Below are 22,439 nucleotides of genomic sequence, written 5' to 3'. Positions count from 1 at the left end.
CTTGCGAAACGTGTCGGGTGTATTAGATGTTATGTATACTCATGTATTTTATATGTAATGCAATTTTTAACCATATGCAAAATTGTATCGGCTTTGCCTTTGTTTATGCTACTTTCATGTGTGATCATTTCTGCAATAATCGTTTTTATTGTATTTATATTTGTCAATTTCATCGGCCACACCTCATATAAAGTGCCAAAGGGCGATAGTTATGTCTTTATTGTACTATTAGGGATGGAGGTGTGTCGTTGGAGGCACCAGACCTTTCTTTTATTCAATAATAAAAGTGTCAGGATGTCCAACCTTCCACCTATTGTCTTCATTATAATATTGTTCCCCACATTTGTTGGCTCTTATCGGGATCAGAAATGAGACTTTGTTGCAGTGAAGGGGACCGTTATGGTGTGAAGGATCTGACAGAGCTTTGTTCCCTCTTTCAGGTGAAGAACCCATAACCCGCATGAAGATACCATGATTGTGGTAAGATTCCTGGGGTCAGGGCTAGAATTGACCGGTATCAGCTATGGCACCTTTTACTCTTATAAGAGTAGCAATAAAAAAAAAAAACAGTTTAATCTCTTCCACACTCCAAAAATAAATAAAATATGTGGTCCGGAGTTACATTTTATTAGCCGCCAAAGAGAGTCTCGGGTCATATTCACATTTTATTTATGAACGCCCTTCCCCTGCAATGGCATTCTTTTTCATCATCATACTTATCTAACTGCAGGTTTGTTTGCTGAACAGACAACTCAGCCTTGTATAAGAGGTTATATGAGATTGTCAATGTTCACTGTCCATGGCTGCCACCCATCTCCACCTTGTCTGTCACCATGGCCCTCCCATATGGTTCCCCAGCCGCAACACCAAGGAGACGGGACTCTGTCTTCTTCTTTACCTAGCTGCATCTATATCATGTCTAATACAAGACCAGACAAGCAGAGGCGGCTCTAGGCTTTGTAAGGCCTTAGGCAAAACTTAGACATGAGGCTCCACTCACTCCCATAATGAGAAAAATTATTAAACCGATAAAATAACTGTGTACCCCCCCCCCCCCCACAGCGCTGCCGGCTTCCCTCCTCCTCTCTCCTGCTGACTGGGGGATCTTCAGGAAAAGGGGCTGGTAAACATGTCATTTACCAGCCCCTTCCTTTTCTAAATGAACGCAGTGAGTGAGCGGTACTGATCACTCACTGTGTTCATTCATAACTGAAGCCTAGTAAACTGTGTTTTCTCTGCTTCGGTTTACGAATTAACAGAAACCTTTGTTTACTGTTCATTCATTTGCAGTGCAGCTGAGGCTACAGAGAAAAGGACTAGGGAATCTCTGTCCTCAGTTCCTTTTTCTGTGTCAAAAGTGAGACTTCAGGGGTTTGTTTAGACCCCTGATATCTCACCAAAGAAACCAAAAAACTCTCACCAAAAAATGAAATTTTTGTTTTAAAAAAAAGTAATAAAAATAAATAAAATCAGACTAAAATTTCTAATCAGACCAAAAAGCCACGCCCAATATGTAGCATAATTTAGCCACACTCACTGTTTTCTGCGGTGCACTGTGTGACAGCGGGTAGTATGTATATGAGAGGATTGCAGAGTGTATGGGGGTAGTATGTACATAAGAGGGGTGCAGAGTGTATGAGGGTAGTATGTATATGAGAGAGGAGTACAGAGTGTATGTGGGGGGTAATATGTATATGAGAGGAGTGCAGAGTGTATGTGGGGGTAGTATATACATGAGAGGAGTGCGGAGTGTATGTGGGGAGTAGTATGTACATGAGAGGAGTGCGGAGTGTATGTGGGAGGTAGTATGTACATGAGAGGAGTGCGGAGTGTATGTAGGGGGTAGTATGTACATGAGAGGAGTGCGGAGTGTATGTGGGGGTAGTATGTACATGAGAGGAGTGCGGAGTGTATGTGGGGGTAGTATATACATGAGAGGATGATTTCATTGCGTTATGGCAAGTTTAACACTGTATATTTCATTGTGTTACTGCAAGTTTAATGTTGTATATTTCATTGCGCTACTGCAAGTTTAATGCCGTATATTTCATTGCGTTACTGTAAGTTTATTGCCGTATATTTCATTGCGTTACTGCAAGTTTAATGCCGTATATTTCATTGCATTACTGCAAGTTTAATGCCATATATTTCATTGCGTTACTGCAAGTTTATTGCCGTATATTTCATTGTGTTACTGCAAGTTTAAAGCCGTATATTTCATTGCGTTACTGCAAGTTTAACGCTGTATATTTCATTGCATTACTGCAAGTTTAACGCCGTATATTTTATTGCGATACTGCAAGTTTAATGGCGTATATTTCTGTGCGTTATTGCAACTTTAACGCCATATATTTCTGTGCATTACTACAAGTTTATCAGTGTATATTTAATTGTGTTATTACAAGCTTAGCGCTATATAGTTCTGTGAGTTACTGCAAGTTTAACACTGTATATTTCATTGTGTTACTGCAAGTTTAACACTGTATATTTAATTGCGTTACTGCAAATTTAACGCTGTATATTTTATTGGGTTACTGCAAGTTTAATGTCGTATATTTCTGTGCGCTACTGCAACTTTAACGCCATATATTTCTGTGCATTACTGCAAGTTTACCGGTGTATATTTAATTGCATTATTACAAGCTTAACGCTATATAGTTCTGTAAGTTACTGCAAGTTTAACGCCGTATATTTCATTGTGTTACTGCAAGTTTAACGCCGTATATTTCATTGTGTTACTGCAAGTTTAACTCCATATATTTCAGTGTGTTACCTTCTGTTTAACCACTTACAGACCGGACCATTTTGCTGGCTTAAGACCAGGCCACTTTTTGCGATTCGGCACTGCGTCGCTTTAACTGATAATTGCGTGGTCATGCAACGTGGCTTGCAAACAAAATTGATGTCCTTTTTTCCCACAAATAGAGCTTTCTTTTGGTGGTATTTGATCACCTCTGCGGTTTTTATTTTTTGCGCTATAAACAAAAATAGAGCGACAATTTTGGAAAAAACACATTATTTTTTACTTTTTGTTATAATAAATATCCCCCAAAAATATATAAAAAAACGTTTTTTTCCCTCAATTTAGGCCGATACGTATTCTTATACATATTTTTGGTAAAAAAAATCACACTAAGCGATTATTGATTGGTTTGCGCAAAAGTTATAGCGTTTACAAAATAGGGGATAGATTTATGGCATTTTTATTAATACATTTTTTTGACTAGTAATGGCGGCGATCAGCGATTTTTATTGTGTCTGCGACATTGTGGCGCACACATCGGACATTTTTTACACATTTTTGGGACCATTGTCATTTATACAGTAATCACTGCTATACAAATGCAGTGATTCCTGTGTAAATGGCACTGGCAGTGAAGGGGTTAACCAGTGGGTGGCAGTGTCGGGGTTAAGTGTTCCCAGGGGCGTGTTACTAACTGTTAGGGGCTGGGCTTTCTTTTAGTGAACACTGATCTCTGCTCCAATCACATGGAGCAGAGATCAGCGTCACTTGTTGCTAGGCAGAACGGGGAGATGCTGTTTACAACGGCATCTCCCAGTTCAGCCGCCCCGTGAGACGATCGCTGGTATGCCCGCGGCGATCGAGTCCGCGGGACCCGCGACCAGACTCACGGGGGCCCCAACTGGCACGCGAGCGCACCGGCGGCGGCACGCTCGTGATGCCAATATACCTGCCCGTGTCATTCTGCCGACATACATTGGCATGCGCCGGTCGGGAAGTGGTTAATGCAGTATAGTTCAGTGCATTACTGCAAGTTTAACGCCATAAATTTCAGTGCATTAGTGTACATTTAACATAGTATATTTCTGTGTGTTACTGCACCATCTGGGGTGTAATACGTGGAACCACTGACAAAAAGCTTCTTAGCATCTGGGATGGGAGACTCCTTCACTGGACTGCTGCTTGCTGATTCAAATTCCAATCTAAGAAAGACAGTCATGGAACAAAACTAAGTCACAAACTGGGTTAGAATTAGAGAGGTTAGTATTATTGGTTTGAAAACTGTCATTCTTACCTTTATTGCCCCATTTTCTTCCTCGTTACAAACTGGAGGAAGAGACGCAGGGTTTGGAATGGTGCAGAAAATAACAAAACAATAAAACAATGAAACAGCCTATTATACTTTTACCTCCTTTTAGGCATGTGTATTTATGCATGTGTACAGCTACATCTACACACACCTGCTTTCTTTGTACATACACTTTCAGAAACTCACTGGACCTGAAAAAATGCTTATAAATGTTATTACTCTATCCTTCATCTTTAACCTGCAAAGAATGTCAAACAATACAATATTTGTGTACAGTGGTAAATTGTCACCGACATTCCTCAAAACCGACAACAACGAAACCCTCTGTAACTCTAATGCCCTGTACACACGGTCGGACTTTCCAACGGAAAATGTGCGATCGGATCATGTTGTCGGAAAATCCGACCGTGTGTGGGTTCCATCTGACTTTTCCTCTGTCTGATTTTCCGATACACAAAGTTTGAGAGCAGGATCTAAAATTTTCCGACAACAAAATCCGATCGCATAAATTCCGATCGTGTGTAGACTATTCCGACGGACAAAGTGCCACGCACGCTCAGAATAAAATAAGAGACGAAAGCTATTGGCTACTGGCCCATTTATAGTCCGGACGTACGTGTTTGACGTCACCTCGTTCAGAACGATCGGATTTTCCGACAACTTTGTGCGACCGTGTGTATGCAACACAAGTGTCGGCCAAAATCCGTCAGAAAAAATCCGCCGGATTTTTTGGTCAGAATGTCCGACCCGTGTGTACAGGGCATAAGTTTCACGTTCCTACAAAAATACAACAGCCGCAACGCGTAGGAGGGCCACCGTGGTGGGTTCTAACATATTCATGTTACTACATACAAACAATGAGACTAAAACATGAGACAAACATTTAGATAGAAATGTGAGGGAGATATTTCTTAGTTTCCAAAACAAAAATAAAAACAAAACAACCCGACGGAATGCTGCCTTCACTCTTTTAGCAATAGAAAAAAATACAATGGGAAAAACACGAGAGCAGCTCGAAAACCAGCCACACAAAGTTGAAAAACAGGCGTTAGAATTTTAACCACACAAAATGTGTACTACACATCCATCAACCCGCTCATCATTACAGATTTCTGGAGCCACAGCTGAGCTACATCTAAGGTCCTTGCTGCCCAGAGTCTGGGTTTAATCTCAGTTATGAATTTCTCCCACCTCCAGGCGTCAAATGTCCCCTCCAGAGAGATACCCCAAGTAGTATCCTTGGACCGGAAAAAAGTATATGGGGAAGACACCACGTGGTGAGATAGCTCTTCTTATTTATGTGATCACTCCTTCCACCGGTGGAAATAAATTCTTACCAGCTGTGTTGGACCTCTGAAATTCTCAGATGGTCAGATATGCAGATTCACACTCATAGGAGCCTTACTGGTTGATTTCCCACGTGTGGATGGAAAACACTTCAGATCCTGTTCGATGGCAGTTAAAGGTAGCCGGCTTCCAATCTATACCCAACGATTTCACTCCAGGTATATATATGGACAAATGTATGTAGGCAGAAGAACGTCCGGAAAAAAAACCTCAGCCAAAATTCAATGTACAAAAAGAATTAAAAAAAACGATCTAAGTGTAGCTTAAAAAGGATCGTTTTATTTCATATCCGAAAATAAAGAATTTTTTTATAAAATGGTAAAAAGTAAAAAATAATAACAAAATAGCAGCCGAAAATTCCACTGTAATATTCCACAGTTCAATAATTCAAGGAACTCACTGATTATAATATTGCTGTGTCAATACTAATAGACACCACAAGATGCCAGAGTGGTAGCCTGTAATTGCCAAAAAGCAGAGTGCACAGCAACGAAAGACACAGTTCCAATGTGTTCAACAGTAATACAGTCCCAATGTTAATACTGCAAGCCGCCACTAGATGCCAGTGTGGCAGCCCGTATCATAAGCAAAACAGAGCACAGTCAGCGTGGATCTTACTGGATCCACGAAACGCGAGTTCTTACTCCGGGAGGATTAAATGTTGATTTTGATCTGAATTGTTTTATTTCTGATGAGTGATTTTTTTTTTTTTTGGACGGTGGGTGATTTGTCCTTTATAGGAATTTCCTATGAATTTTTTCTAATTATTTTTTTTTTTACTAATCAATATATATATATATATATATATATATATATATATATATATATATATATATATATATATATATATATATATATATATATATATATATATTTAAATTGATTAATATATTTTTTTGTGGTAGTAAAATATAAGGACAGCGGGGCTCTTTAATTAGGTACTGTGTGTACCATTGCCATTGTTCTGTTCCTTTTATATCATTTGATATGAATTATCAGTTGTGAAGGTAGCCGGCTTCCAATCTATGCCCAACGATTTCACTCCAGGTATATATGGACAAATGTATGTAGGCAGAAGAACGTCCGGAAAAAAACCTCAGCCAAAACTCAATGTACAAAAAGAATAAAAAAACGATCTAAGTGTAGCTTAAGGGCCGGTTCACACTTGCCTCGCCGCGACCTGCGGCGACCTCAGCGGCGACTTGCAGATGACTTCTGTATAGAAGTCAATGCAAGTCGCCCCGAGGTCGCCCAAAAGTAGTACAGGAATCTTTTTTCTGAGTCGGAGCGACTCGAGTCGCTCCTCTCAGAACGGTTCCATTGTACAGAACGGGGGCGACTTGCGGGAGCGAGGCGAGTCGTGTCGCCTCGCATCGCCCGCTGTGTGAACCGGCCCTAAAAAGGATCGTTTTATTTCATATCCGAAAATAAAGAAATTTTTTACAAAATGCTAAAAAGTAAAAAATAATAATAAAATAGCAGCCAAAAATTCCACTGTAATATTCCACAGTTCAATAATCACACTGATTATAATATTGCTGTGTCAATACTAATAGACACCACAAGATGTCAGAGTGGTAGCCTGTAATTGCCAAAAAGCAGAGTGCACAGCAACGAAAGACACAGTTCCAATGTGTTCAACAGTAATACAGTCCCAATGTTTATACTGCAAGCCGCCACTAGATGCCAGTGTGGCAGCCCGGTGTTCTGCCCTATAGTGTCCGGTCATCATATAGTGTCCGCGCCGTACTGCGCATGCACAGTACGGAGCAGACGAAGCTTCGGAAGATCTCCGAAGCTGAACGGCACCTGCGCCGTGAGTGGAGGTGGTAGCCCCACCATCCAAGCGGACATAGGGTTGTGAATATTAGAGGGCCCCTCGCGGGCGAGCTTAGCTAGCCACGCTTCGGGCCCCGGCCTCGCTGCGCTCTGCTCTTTTTATATTCCTACTCTATGTCGACTTGGATAGTGGGGATAGAACCTGGACTCACGGCGCAGGAGCCGTTCATCCTCGGCAATTTTCGGAATCTGTGTTGCTGTGTACTGCGCATGCGCAGTACGCAGCGGACACTATTGGACGGAGGACCTTATATGATAGGACACCGGCCCCGTATCATAAGCAAAACAGAGCACAGTCAGCGAAGGAAAAAAAAAATTATCAAAGGAAAAATCAAACTGAAATGAACTGGACAGCAGGTGACGTCCACAGGCAAGCTCCTCCCCACGTATGTACGTTACGTCCTATCAGGACTTCGTCAGCGGTGGGTGGAGCTTAACGGCGTCACCCTTCATAACTAAATAGTATATTGGTTACCATGGAGAGCCTGGACGCTGTAGCACGGCGGCGACGGAGAAGTGGAAGCCAGCCGTGCCACAGTACCAAATTCATAGTGCTTTTCACATGGGGACACCAAAAATAGCCTCCATATTAAGTAAACCACAACTGATAATTCATATCAAAGGATATAAAAGGAACAGAACAATGGCAATGGTACACACAGTACCTAATTAAAGAGCCCCGCTGTCCTTATATTTTACTACCACAAAAAATATATTAATCAATTAAAATATACATATATATATATATATTGATTAGTTAAAAAAAAAAAAATTAAAAAAAATTCATAGTAAATTCCTAAAAAAGGACAAATCACCCACCGTTCAAAAAAAAAAAAATCACTCATCAGAAATAAAACAATTCAGATCAAAATCAACATTTAATCCTCTCGGAGTAAGAACTCGCGTTTCGTGGATCCAGTAAGATTCACGCTGACTGTGCTCTGTTTTACTTATGATACGGGCTGCCACACTGGCATCTAGTGGCGGCTTGCAGTATTAACATTGGGACTGTATTACTGTTGAACACATTGGAACTGTGTCTTTCGTTGCTGTGCACTCTGCTTTTTGGCAATTACAGGCTACCACTCTGGCATCTTGTGGTGTCTATTAGTATTGACACAGCAATATTATAATCAGTGAGTTCCTTGAATTATTGAACTGTGGAATATTACAGTGGAATTTTTGGCTGCTATTTTGTTATTATTTTTTACTTTTTACCATTTTATAAAAAATTTCTTTATTTTCGGATATGAAATAAAACGATCCTTTTTAAGCTACAATTAGATCGTTTTTTTTTTTTGTTCTTTTTGTACATTGAATTTTGGCTGAGGTTTTTTTCTGGACGTTCTTCTGCCTACATACATTTGTCCATATATATACGTGGAGTGAAATCATTGGGTATAGATTGGAAGCCGGCTACCTTTAACTGCCATCGAACAGGATCTGAAGTTTTTTCCATCCACACGTGGGAAATCAACCAGTAAGGCTTCTGCACACTATGAGTGTGAATCTGCATATCTGACCATCTGAGAATTTCAGAGGTCCAACACAGCTGGTAAGAATTTATTTCTACCGGTGGAAGGAGTGATCACATAAATAAGAAGAGCTATCTCACCACGTGGTGTCTTCCCCATATACTTTTTTCCGGCTGTCATACAGTGATATGTGACCAATGATTGGTGGACTTCTATTTGCGCTGCACCATTTGTATATTTTAATTTGATTGTGAGGTGTTTTGTGTATTGCTCCTTTAGGTGTTCAGCTGCAAAAATTATCCGTTTTTATAGTACTTGTTGTGAGCGCTGATTGTCTTTTTAGTCTAGTATCCTTGGACCACCTATGCCATTTCTTAAGGGGTTTAATGGCCTTTGCCCCAAAACTAGACTTCACGTACTGTGCATTCCTCACATTCCCTCCCTTGCACGGACTGCCCATTGCCCATGGCGATTCGAATCAGATTATAGTCTTGCCCATGCGTCCAGGGAAACTCTTGCACCCATCTTTACAGATATCTTACGGGTTTTATCACCTACATGTCACAGTTATTGTGTCTTGGGGTTATTATTCAATTTTTGTCCATGGATTGCTGGCTCTTGCCGGGCCATCGCCGCAGCGCCACGACTTCAGCTCCCCCCTGGGGATCACGGTCTCCACATTATTTCCAGCTGTTAACACCATGAGCATCATTTACGCTTTTTTACACTATACATCGATCTATCAAATGGTAAGCATGCTGGGATCATGTTTGTTGTTTCCCCCTTCTTTTATTGCACTAACCTACAGTACTATTTTATAGTAGATCTATACTCTATTACAGATATATTCAGGCTTAACTTGCTCCTGACGAGTGGAAGTTTATCCACGAAACGCGTGAAGATTTTTTACTGGTTTCATGTCACAGCAATCATGCAACAGCACGTCAATTTTATCCTTTATCTTCGAGGAATATGAATCAATTTTTATATTTTAGTTTTTTTATTATCATGCTAATTATGCTGGTTTAAGATAAATGGGTTGAGTTATATGTTTTGTGTCATTATGGGCACTATGATGCATATTGTGTAATTAATATTATCATTTTACTTTCTATGTGATTTACCAATCATGCTTATTTCAAATTGTATGTTATTTACTGTTAATGAATGTTATTGCTTAATATGCTCTAGTGTACCCGATAAATGATTCTTTACTATTGTCAAAATCTAAGGGGAGGCCGAGATGCTGAGAGGGCTCCCCTTGCGGCCGAGTGCAGCACAACCCTGAAGATGACACAGGGATGCAGTGCCCACAGTAGCACAGGTTGCCTGGTAGCAGCAGCAGATGAAAGAGCTGAGTAAACAAGTCTCCGGAGGCAACTGTGCAAGGAAGTTCAGGAGAGAGATACAGAAGTCCAATAGCAGGGTCAAGGCCAGGCCGAGGGTCAAACACGGAAGATCAGTCCTGAGGTCGGAGCAACGGGTCCTGAGCTGAAGACCGGAGAGCAGGAGCCAAGCCAAGCCGAGGTCGGGTGCAGGGAGCAGACAAGGAACGTCGGGTACAAGCCAGAGGTAGAAGCCAGGAGAACAACAGAAGCAGGTCAAACAAGCCGGGTCGGTACACAGGAGATCAGACAGCAGGAATCACGGGCACAGGTACACAGGAGAAGCTGACGATAATCCAGCGATGCGGCACTGTCAGGTGAACGTTTAAATAGGCAAGGTGCCTAGGTCACGTCGTGTGCGCGCCATAGTGTTCGTACGCCTACGACGTGTAACGTTATGCATTCGTATCACACCGCGTACTCGCACTCGATCAGACGCAACGTCGGGCGTTCGTCTAGGAACCACATTGCGCCTCCGTGTGCGCTGACGCGCGTTTACACGAACGTACCTCGCGAGGTTGCGCCTATTTCCCTGACAACTATATCAATTGATTCAGTACATTCCGTTGGTGTGTTGCATATAAAGTCCCAAATTCCAGTTTTTTCATCCTTTTCCCTATACCAGGGATATGCAATTAGCGGACCTCCAGCTGTTGCAAAACTACAAGTCCCATCATGCCTCTGCCTCTGGGTGTCATGCTTGTGGCTGTCAGAGACTTGCTATGCCTCATGGGACTTGTAGTTCTGCAACAGCTGGAGGTCCGCTAATTGCATATGCCTGCCCTATACCATCCTCACCTTCCCTTTCCCCCTCCCTCTCTTTTTTACCATTAGAGACTGAGATGTTGCTACTTATTATTAGTCATCATCTCAATTATGTTCCTATCAATACTTGTTTTACCTGATGCTACATTTCCCCATCCTTCCCCTTTCCCTTCCCCCTACCCTCCTCTTTTTCCTTTCAATTCCCTCGTTGATACAATCCTCAGGGACATGCCATGGCCTCCCCAAGTGTTGATCAGACACACAGAGCGACACAAGCGTACATCCCCCATAACCAATAATGTCTTTGCAGTGTGAACACATCCCCCCCAGACGATCGTCTGTTCATTGCACAGGGGCCCTTCGCTGGCGGACATATTCCCACTCTGCAAACACTTCTCTGCAACCTCAGGAAGCTTTCCACTATAAAAACGGGTCTCAACTGGCATCAGTCTGCCCCAGTCCGCTCTTTAGAGTGGGCTGCAGGAGAACTAACTGTCAGGTCACCTGAGACCAGGTGACAGATGCACTCCGTAGGAGTCGGAAGTGCACCGCTAGGTAGTGGACCTTAGGACTGACTGCTGCGGATTGTACCCAGGGAGATTCAGGACACAGGTCTACAGGATCACTAGCACAGATCCCAATGGGAGCTGGAGCATAGATTCCCTAGGGCATGGAGACTAAGAGCCAGCAGGTGTTCGCCAGAGCCTCCAGTGGTGAGGATGGACTTCTCTGCAGTCACGGCCCCTAGGGTCTCACAGCTCACGCTCACAGTAGACTACAGGAGAAGGAAGCAGCAGGCTGGAACGACAAGGATGGTAAGGGGATACAGCATAGGTCAGGGCAACTAGCAGACAGGAACAACAGAGTACACGCCAAAGGTTCAGGGTCACAGGCAGACAGGGATGGTCAGGGACATGCAAAGGCCAAGGTCACAAGCAGACAGGAATCGTTGAGAACACGCCAAGATCGGTAACAGAGTCAAACATAGAGCACACGGCAAGCAGGAACCAGGAAGCCAAACACACAATGAATACACAATGGATGATCAGCACCGCTGGCTTGCAGTGCACAGGTTAATATCGGGTTCCCTGATAGGGCCTGGGGTGGAGCCATGCTTAGAGGAGAGGTTATAAAAATAACCAGGTGGAAGTGGCTGGCCTCTTAGTCAGAACACATGAAGGGAGGTAAGCAACCAGAGGAAGATCACTGCATAACCATGACTCTAACACTGGGAGACACTAGGACAATACATATTAAATACATCTCCATAAAATTTCCACAACATTGGTCTTGCTAGCAGCAGGGCTGGACGGACTCTCAGGATCAAGCAGGGAAAAGCCGTCAGTAGACTGCAGCAGAGCAGGAGTGCCAGATGGATGCCAATGAGCAGGAGACATGAGCAGGCTGGCACTGGAGATAACGGACAAGCACAGGCTGGTAGCAGACAGGTGGTGAGTGGAACGAGTGGAATATGACAAGAAACTTGTAGGCAATCCAGCAGCGATGGGGACAGAAGCAGAGTCAGGTGAACTGGGTCGTACACAGGCAGACAGATCAGGTGCAGATGAGTAGGCACGAGCAATGTCAGGATGCAGGCCGAGTCGGTAGCAGATCGGTGGTGGCAGCTGCAAGGGGAACAGGAAGAAGCGTGGTCAGAGGCAAGCCAGGATCAATGCAGGCAGAGCTCAGGAGTAGTCAAGACAAGTCGAGCCGGTAAGAATAGTCAGAAGCAGAGTAACATATTGCAGGTATGCGTGGGAATGCTGTAGACAAGGCAGCACTGAAGCATATGTTACCTGTGTACTATATTTGAGATTTAATATCTCTCAGATATGATTTGGGTTAAATGAGAGTTCTTTGATCATGAGTGAAAGCTTTAACACAATAACAACATTTATTGGTGAGTAGTTGAAAGTCTATCTAATACACAACCATCTATCTATAGTCAAGGAAGAAAATATTAGGTTAAAATAAGAGAATTACATGAAGCAATACAGAGTATATTCCTTAAAACATTAACCTACAAACATATTTAGTTACAAGTAAAAGGCAGACCTTTCCCATAATTACCCTTTGCACCAAGGTTCCATTCTGATGGCTGCTCTCCCATAAAGTGTGTGTATATCATTACAGGCTGATGCCTCATTGGTTGGCAAAGCGTGGCTCTGATTGGTGAGCTTCCCTATTCCTGGTTAAGGACTATCTACATCTCCAATCCTTATACTTTGCATAAGTCATCCCCCCTTTAATGCAAATCCTTGTGACCATTCTGAGCAGGAAATTAACTTGAACTTTCCCGGGAAGTTAAGTATTGATTACGGGTTGGCCTCCCTTCATTGCATATCCCAGCATGGTATCCTTTGAAGTGTAAAACAAATGAGGTTTGGATCCCATTGTTTGTATATACAAGCCTAGGCACCAACTTGTCTGGTCTACCAGAGATTTCTGTGAAGATAATATGTTCGGCCCTACATAGATACAAGCTAAATGAAATATATTCTTAATTACAATATTTTACAGCTATTAATGGATATTTAACATAAACTCATAAGGCAACACATAGCACAGGTTCAGCTTAAATAGCTCGCTTGGCACCAATGCGAGCAACAGATGTGCACACGTGAGAAATTTGGCATCAAAATGAACACTGTTTCAAGCGAACACTTTTTTTAAGCTAATGCTGCGTACACGCGATCGGAATTTTGGTCGGAAAAAGCTGTGATGGTTTTCCCAATGGAATTCCGACGGGATTTTGCTCAAGCTGTCTTACGTACACACAGTCACACCAAATTCCGACCGTCAAGAAGACGGTGATGCACAATACGTACAACGGGACTGGAAAAAGGAAGTCCAAGACCCAGTGCACCACCCTTTGTGCTCCTTCTGCTAATCTCGTGTTAGTCGAAGTTTGGCTAGAGATGATACACGCTTTTCAGACTTGTGCAGTTTTTCTGCTGTTCAGTTTGTGTTTGTGGGTTTCTATCTGGTTTTCAGTGCGTGTGGTCAGTTCGTATCTGTTTTTCAGCGCGTTCTTGTCCGCTCGTATCTGTTTTTCAGATCGCCCCCTTCACAGGCTTTGCTGTTCTTCAGTGCGTTTGGTTAGTTCGTTCTGACCAACCGACCGTTTTGAAGCCATGTTTCGGGTACGTACTCGTCATAGAGTCCATGTTATACAGGGGCTTGATGTTGGGGTTCTTACTATGACACAAGCCCAGTCCACGAACAGGGCGAGGAGGAGTTCATGGACCAAGAATTGGTTACTCCAGAATGACCAATTCTCTCATATGCCTTTGCTGCGTGAGATCCAGGAGAATAACCCTGATGATTTCAGGATGAGGCCATTCCCCCCAGAGGACCCTCACCCTGGAGAAGAGGTTTTTTTTAATTACCAGCTGGCCAGAGCCTGAAGAGTCATGGAGAATACCTTTGGGATAACGGGCAGCCGGTTCCGCCTATTTCTAACGGCAATCAACCTGGCGGAGTACAAACTGAACCACATTGTTTTATGCTGCTGCATACTGCACAACTTTAAAAAAATAAATGCTCCAAATTATATAGCTTCAGTTGAGCCTGAGGTCAGACTTCGGGAACCAACACTGACGGCCCTGGAAGCTGTGTGTCCTGGCTTGCCCCCCCAACGCGCCCGTGAAGTGCGTCAAAAATATGTGGAATATTTTACGGGTAGGGGGGCCACTGCTATGCCCAGCTAATTTGTAAATCTTTTTAAAATAAATAAAATTGATCTGATAAAATTTTGATTTGTATTTACTGCTTGTGTTTCTTTTATCTGTCTCCTATGTTCTCCTAGTGCACTTGTAGTGCCAAGTGGTTTTCACATTATTTAACCACCTCAATACAGTGCAGTTACACCCCCTTCCTGACCAGACCAATTTTCAGCTTTCAGCGCTCTCACAGTTTGAATGACAATTACTCAGTCATCCTACACTGTATCCATATGAAACTTGCGTCCTTTTTTCCACACAAATAGAGCTTTCTTTTAGTGGTATTTAATCACTAGTGGGTTTTTTATTTTTTGTGCTATAAATAAAATAAAACGTAAATTTTGTGAAAAAAATGCCTTTTTCTTCGTTTCTGTCATAAATTTTTGCTAATTAGTAATTTTTCTTCATAAATTTTGGCCAAAATTTATACTGCTACATATCTTTGGTAAAAATAACCCACATTAGTATATATTATTTGGTCTTTGTGAAAGTTATAGAGTCTACAAACTATGGTGCCAATCACTGAAAATTGATCACATCTGATCAGGCCTTCAGTACATCAGGTGTACCTCATTTCTTGAGACACTAACAAGTCAGGAAAGTACAAATCCCCCCCCAAATGACCCCTTTTTACAAAGTAGACATCCCAAGGTATTAAGTAAGTAGCATGGTGAGTTTTTTTAAGTTGTCATTTTTTCCCACAATTCTTTGCAAAATGAAGATTTTTTATTTATTTTTATATTTTTTTTACTAAATTGTCATATTATCAGGTTATTTCTCACACACAGCATATGCATACAACAAATTACACCCCAAAATACATTCTGCTACTCTTCCCAAGTACGGCGATACCACATGTGTAGGACTTTTACACAACCTGGCCACATACAGAGGACCAACATTGATGTAGTACCTTCAGACGTTCTACGAGCAAAAATTACGCATCTCATTTCTCAACCACCTATTACACTTTTGAAGGCCCTGGAGCACCAGGACAATGGAATTTCCCATAAAATGACCCCATTTTGGAAAGCAAACACCACAACGTATAATCTGTGAGGCATAATGAGTCTTTTGAACGGTTCATTTTTTTCCAGACGTTTTTGGAATATGTGGAAAAAAATTAAAACGCATTTTTTTTTTACACAAAATTGTCAATTTATACATTATTTCTAACACATAGCATGTATATAGCAAAAATGACACCCCAAAATACATTCTGCTACTCCTCCCGAGTATGGCGATACCACATGTGTAGGACTTTTACACAGCCTGGCCACATAGAGAGGCCGAACATTGAAGTAGTACGTTCAGGCGTTCTAGGAGCATAAATGACACATCTCATTTCATTCCTACCCATCACACTTTTGAAGGTCCTGGACCACCAGGACAGTGCAATTACCCACAAAATGACCCCATTTTGGAAAGCAAACACCCCAACGTATATTCTATGAGACATGGGCTGGAGATAGGTACTCGGGTACTCTGATGGCCTGGTGACAGGTACTCGGGTACTCTGATGGCCTGGTGACAGGTACTCGGGTACTCTGATGGCCTGGTGACAGGTACTCGGGTACTCTGATGGCCTGGTGACAGGTACTCGGGTACTCTGATGGCCTGGTGACAGGTACTCGGGTACTCTGATGGTCTGGTGACAGGTACTCGGGTACTCTGATGGTCTGGTGACAGGTACTCGGGTACTCTGATGGTCTGGTGACAGGTACTCGGGTACTCTGATGGTCTGGTGACAGGTACTCGGGTACTCTGATGGCCTGGTGGCAGGTACTCGGGTACTCTGATGGCCTGGTGACAGGTACTCGGGTAATCTGATGGCCTGGTGACAGGCACTCGGGTACTCTGATGGCCTGGTGACAGGTACTCGGGTACTCTGATGGCCTGGTGACAGGTACTCTGATGGTTTGGTGACTGGTATTTGGGTACTCTGAAGGGCGGTGACAGGTACTCATATGGACTGTGACAGGTACTCGGGTACTCAGATGGACTGTGACAGGTACTCTGGTACCCTGATGGACTGTGACAGGTACTCGGTACTCTAATGGACTGTGACAGGTACTCGGTACTCTAATGGACTGTGACAGGTACTCGGGTACCCTGATGGGCCGTGACAGGTACTCGGGTACCCTGATGGTCCGTGACAGGTACTCGGGTACCCTGATGGGTCGTGACAGGTACTCGGGTACCCTGATGTGCCGTGACAGGTACTCGGGTACCCTGATGTGCCGTGACAGGTACTCGGGTACTCTGATGTGCCGTGACAGGTACTCGGGTACTCTAATGGGCTGTGACAGGTACTCGGGTACTCAGATGAACTGTGACAGGTACTCGGGTACTCAGATGGGCTGTGACAGGTACTCGGGTACTCTGATGTGCTGTGACAGGTACTCAAATACTCTGATGGACTGTGACAGGTACTCTGATGGACTGTGATTGACGGGTACTATGAGGGGTGGTGACAGGTCCTCTTTATTGGGGGGGGGCAATCAGTGTGATTGGTGTGCACTGTTTGCGGTAACGAGATGTTACCGCAATCTCCTCCTCACACGCGATCGGTGTGTGAGGAGGAGAACCCGGTAACATCCCGTTACCGCAGTTTGTTTACATTTTTGTGATCGGCTGTGAAAGGATCACAGCCGATCACGTGGGTAAACAGCCGGCCAATGGCTGTTTACCAGCGTCGGTGACGAGCAGTGTTCCCGGGGAACACGCCGCCACCGACGTGCACGCGCAGCGCGCTCGCGATCGCGCGCATGCGCCGTGCACGTTCGGGGTGTGACCATCTGTGATCGGCCGTGACTTCATCACGGCCGATCACGTGGTAAACAGCCATAATGAATGGCTGTTCACCCCCTTCAGTGGCGAGCGGTGTCTCCGTGACACGCCGCCACCGATGGGAGGAGACTATCAGTGTGCGTCACAGCTCCCGGAAATGGAGATGGAAGCCGGACGTCATAGCAGCACATCCCCACAAGGCACCAGCAGAGCAGCAGACAAGACTGGCAGGTCCAAAATGGAATATATATTGCACATGATTTAAAACTATAAATGAGGTAGTAAACAAAAAGACAATTGATACAAAATGTAAACAAGATAATTACATATAGATGAAAGGGGCTGGCCAAGGTCAATAGTAGCAGAGAAGTACTGATACTTAAGCTGATAGAGCATTTTTTTGAATACAATAGGGATGGAAACGCATGACCTTACCAGGCCATAGTTTCATTTAAAGTCCCGTGGGATGGAAGCACATGACCTTACCAGGCCATAGCTTCGTTAAAAGTCCCAATCAATGTCCATTATGCATCACATGAATTCAGGGATGGAAGTATGTGGTAATGCTCTATCAGCTTAAGTATCAGTACTTCTCTGCTACTATTGACCTTGGCCAGCCCCTTTCATCTATATGTAATTATCTTGTTTACCTTTTGTATCAATTGTCTTTTTGTTTACTACCTCATTTATAGTTTTAAATCATGTGCAATATATATTCCATTTTGGACCTGCCAGTCTTGTCTGCTGCTCTGCTGGTGCCTTGTGGGGATGTGCTGCTATGACGTCCGGCTTCCATCTCCATTTCCGGGAGCTGTGACGCACACTGATAGTCTCCTCCCATCCTTTGCGTCATTGGACGCCTGATGGGTGGATGCGTCTCACTGTGCGTCGACGTCACGCAATTCACGCAGGATGTGCAGCGTTCTTTTATTGCTGCTACGTCCTTGCAGTTGAGTTTTACACACTGCTGGCACTATGGGGGCAGTTCGGAGCCGCCAGACTGGAGATATATACTATCCGGCTGGCGGAAGCCCTCTTCTCCCCCCATTTCGCCATGCGGCGTGACGGTGGTGGGATGACTTGTGGTGATACTCATGGGGGCGGCTCTTTAGAGGGTGTGGTCACTCAAGGCTTTTTATACACCAGATCACATGCAGTCTTTTAATTAAATCTTTCACTCCTTCACTGCATTCCTATGGCTAACAGCCCTATGTTTGGTCCCCTCACTTTTTTGCTCGGTGAGCCCTAACTTTTTTATATTCTCTCTTTCTTCTTAACATTCAGCTCCCCTTACTATCTTTCTTAATCCTTCACCATCTTCACACCTTGCATATCTCCTAATGGTTCTAATCTTTCACTCTCTATAGAAGTGCCTCGTGGTGATTCCATGCCTGCTTGTGCTGCGGCCTTGTGGCTATCTCCATTGAGTTACCCACCACGGCTCCCGGTTGGGGGTGTATTTTGGACGGCTTGCGGCACCCACCTACTAGACTATCAGTGCACTTACCTAAGTGAGTAAGCATGTATTAGGTGTGGGTGACTCGTTTACCCCAACCTTTTTTCATGCGTTTTCATTACTATTTTTATTTTTCATTTACCTTACTTCTGAATATCATATTACTCTTTATTATAGATTGAACACGTGCTCTGCTCCTGATGAGTGGTATAAAGGCCACGAAACGTGCGTAGAGCTATCATATGCCGTGCTTCTTTTGAATACATTCAGATTTTGATATTACCCTAATTGGTGCACAAAGACCTTGGTCCTGCAGACATTATCTTACATATGCTTTTATTCAATCTTGCTGCGGTGAACTTTGGAGTTTTATTATTATGATACTTTGTAATATTTATGTTATTATCATGCTGTATTATTATTATCATTATTACCATTATCATGCATTGTTTATTACTTTGTTTATCATTGTATTTATTTATTTCTTGTAAATCTAATTGCAACGATCAATAAAATTCCTATTAGTTCACCTTGTACTCTCTTGCTACCACATACTTCATGTAAAGTCCCAATGTCCCCCTTGTTTCCCCCCCCCCCCTCTTTTTTTTTTAATACAAAAAGTGTTATTGAGCATTGAAAGAAGAAGCCACACATTGTTGAGTAGAAAGCCTTTGACTGTGTGCACATTCACACGTGTGTTTTATAAAACATTTGGCGGTAAAAAAAAAAAACACTTTTTTTTTCAAAGTTTTACCTTGATTTTTTTTTAACGAATGCAGAAACAGGCATGTTTCCAAACATAACATACACAACTCTGGAACTTACAAAGTTCAACATTGCAAAAAAGAAGGCAATATCAGACATTTTATAGTGTGAAAAAGGTCTGGATCTTGCCTTCATCAGATGGGGTGAAGTCGCCCCTGTAAAAGCCAAATTTACAAGATGCATACATTTTGTGAGTCAAAATGGGGATTTCCTTTCTGATCCCATACCTAATAGACATGTGCAGAGTGAAATATTTTGTTTCGGATTTTCGTTTTTCGTCCGAAAAATAAATTTATTTAGTTACTACCGAAATTCGTTTTTTATTTATTTAGTTTTTCGTTCAAAAATTGCAGTCGTCCGAAAATCCACATGAATTACGGTCGAATCTGTCTTTGAAGGCTTATGATGTCTGTCGAATGTATAAAGAAGATTCGACGGACCTGCAAAACTCTATATAGCCTATAGGCGGAGCATGTGACTCCGAAAATGTAAGATTGCAGCGTCGTACAGTTTCGATGCTCCGTTGAATATTATTATAAACGTTTGTGTGCTTTTCGTTGCCTTGTCGAATCTCCGTCGTTCATGTTGAATGAATGGTCTAAGTCTCACAGTGTCAGGTGTCAGATAGTGAGTGACTGATAATAACGAATATGGTGGCAGCCCATTGTGAGAGCGACATGGAGGCATTGGAGGACCTTCCTGGGCCATCTACAAGTGTTTCTGTATATATATTATATATTATATACTCGTTCAAACAGAAACTGGTGGACTGGTGATAGCGATCACTGATCAGATAGCTAACAAGATTCTATAATAATAAATCCCCCCACAACACAGACAGCCTCTGAGGCTATCACAACAACACCAGCAGCAACACTAGTATCACTATAAGGTTCTCACACTAACACAATAGCAGCAGATTATTAGGAAAAAGCTAAGTTGAACTGTAGCTTGCTTCACTATTGTTCTGCTGCTGTGCTTATGCTTAATAATAATTCGGGTTCTCTGACAAGTGACAATGCAAACGGACCAGATAAGATTGACTGTCTTCTGAAATGATTCAGTGTCTGTGTCTCTCTCTGCTAGCAATCGTAAGTGAAAGTAAGTTGGCTGTACGTGTGTGCTTAGTTCTAGCTATTTTACTGTTCCTTCTCTTTGGTTACAATCAGCCAATAACATTCATCATCATCATTATTTTCATTTTACTTCCCCCACCCAATTCCAGAATATTTTCTCTCTGTCGAATCTTTTCTCTCTATGTCGAATAATTTCTCTCTGTCGAATCTTTTCTCTCTATGTTGAATATTTTCTCTCTGTCGAATCTTTTCTCTCTATGTTGAATATTTTCTCTCTGTCGAATCTTTTCTCTCTATGTTGAATATTTTCTCTCTGTCGAATCTTTTCTCTCTGTCGAATATTTTCTCTCTGTCCAATCTTTTCTCTCTATGTTGAATATTTTCTCTCTGTCGAATATTTTCTCTCTATGTCAAATATTTTCTCTCTGTCAAATCTTTTCTCTCTCTGTCGAATATTTTCTCTCTCTGTCGAATATTTTCTCTCTATGTCGAATAATTTCTCTCTGTCAAATATTTTCTCTCTATGTTGAATATTTTCTCTCTGTCGAATCTTTTCTCTCTATGTTGAATATTTTCTCTCTGTCAAATCTTTTCTCTCTATGTCAAATATTTTCTCTCTGTCAAATCTTTTCTCTCTATGTTGAATATTTTCTCTCTGTTAAATCTTTTCTCTCTATGTCGAATATTTTCTCTCTGTCGAATCTTTTATCTCTATGTTGAATATTTTCTCTCTATGTTGAATATTTTCTCTCTATGTCGAATATTTTCTCTCTCTGTCGAATATTTTCTCTCTGTCAAATCTTTTCTCTCTATGTTGAATATTTTCTCTCTGTGTTGAATATTTTCTCTCTATGTTGAATATTTTCTCTCTATGTTGAATATTTTCTCTCTATGTTGAATATTTTCTCTCTGTCGAATCTTTTCTCTCTATGTCGAATATTTTCTCTCTGTCGAATCTTTTCTCTCTATGTCGAATATTTTCTCTCTGTCGAATCTTTTCTCTCTATTTTGAATATTTTCTCTCTGTCGAATATTTTCTCTATATAATATTGGACTAATAGAGGTAAGGTTAGGCACATTCGACCACAGGTTCAATAGACACAGATTGTTATTGTCAGAGTCACGTCGAATTCCCCTATTCTATATCGAACTGTTGTAACCATGAAAACGAAAATAAAGCATTTATTTATGTCGGATTCTTTCGTTTTTCGGATTCTGCGCTTTCGTTATCGTTTGTCAAAACGAAAACGAAAATACCTGAAATTCGGACGAAAAGGCATTCGGACTAAAACAAATGCACATGTCTAATATCTAATGTCAACATGTGCTATCTCCCATCGTGAGGGATCAATGGACGTGTTTTTGGGGAGCAACCACTTCCTCTCACCTGCTAGAGTTGGGAGGAAGGGGGTTGCACCCACAAAACGCATACATTGAAATCCCCTGATGGCAGATAGCACATGTTGACACACTGTGTGCATCTTCCAAATTTGGCTTTTAAACGGTATTAAAAGTTTAGCTAAAAGTTTAGTTAAAAAAAAAAAAACAGGAATATTTTTAGAATTTATATTCTCCCTAGTACATCAATCATGTTCTTTAGTCTTTGTTCAATCTCTTTGGTTTTTTTGTTTGATAAGGTCCAAATCCCGACTGCAAGACATGATTTCCTGGATAAGCCGTTGTGCACTGTCACTGATGAAATGACTGGTTTTTCGTACCACAACCTGAACATCACCTAAAAAAAAATACACACCATGTCTTAAAAAA

The 22,439-nt window shown here is 42.3% G+C and overlaps 1 protein-coding gene across 1 annotated transcript in view; it reads left to right on the top strand.

Annotated features, from left to right (window-relative positions):
- The window catches only part of LOC143981499 (uncharacterized), a 113,297-nt gene that overhangs the window by 23,017 nt on the left and 67,841 nt on the right, over positions 1–22,439 (top strand). Inside the window, exon 2 of the mRNA XM_077479366.1 lies at positions 441–480. Within this exon, the coding sequence (XP_077335492.1) occupies positions 472–480 (9 nt within the window). The 5' untranslated portion in view covers positions 441–471. The remainder of the gene's footprint in view (positions 1–440; positions 481–22,439) is intronic.

The sequence above is a fragment of the Lithobates pipiens genome, unplaced genomic scaffold (genome assembly GCF_037356315.1).
Source record: "Lithobates pipiens isolate NorthernLeopardFrog02 unplaced genomic scaffold, aLitPip1_a1.2 Scaffold_16, whole genome shotgun sequence".
NCBI lineage: Eukaryota > Metazoa > Chordata > Amphibia > Anura > Ranidae > Lithobates > Lithobates pipiens.
This window is presented reverse-complemented; position numbering and strand designations above follow the sequence as displayed.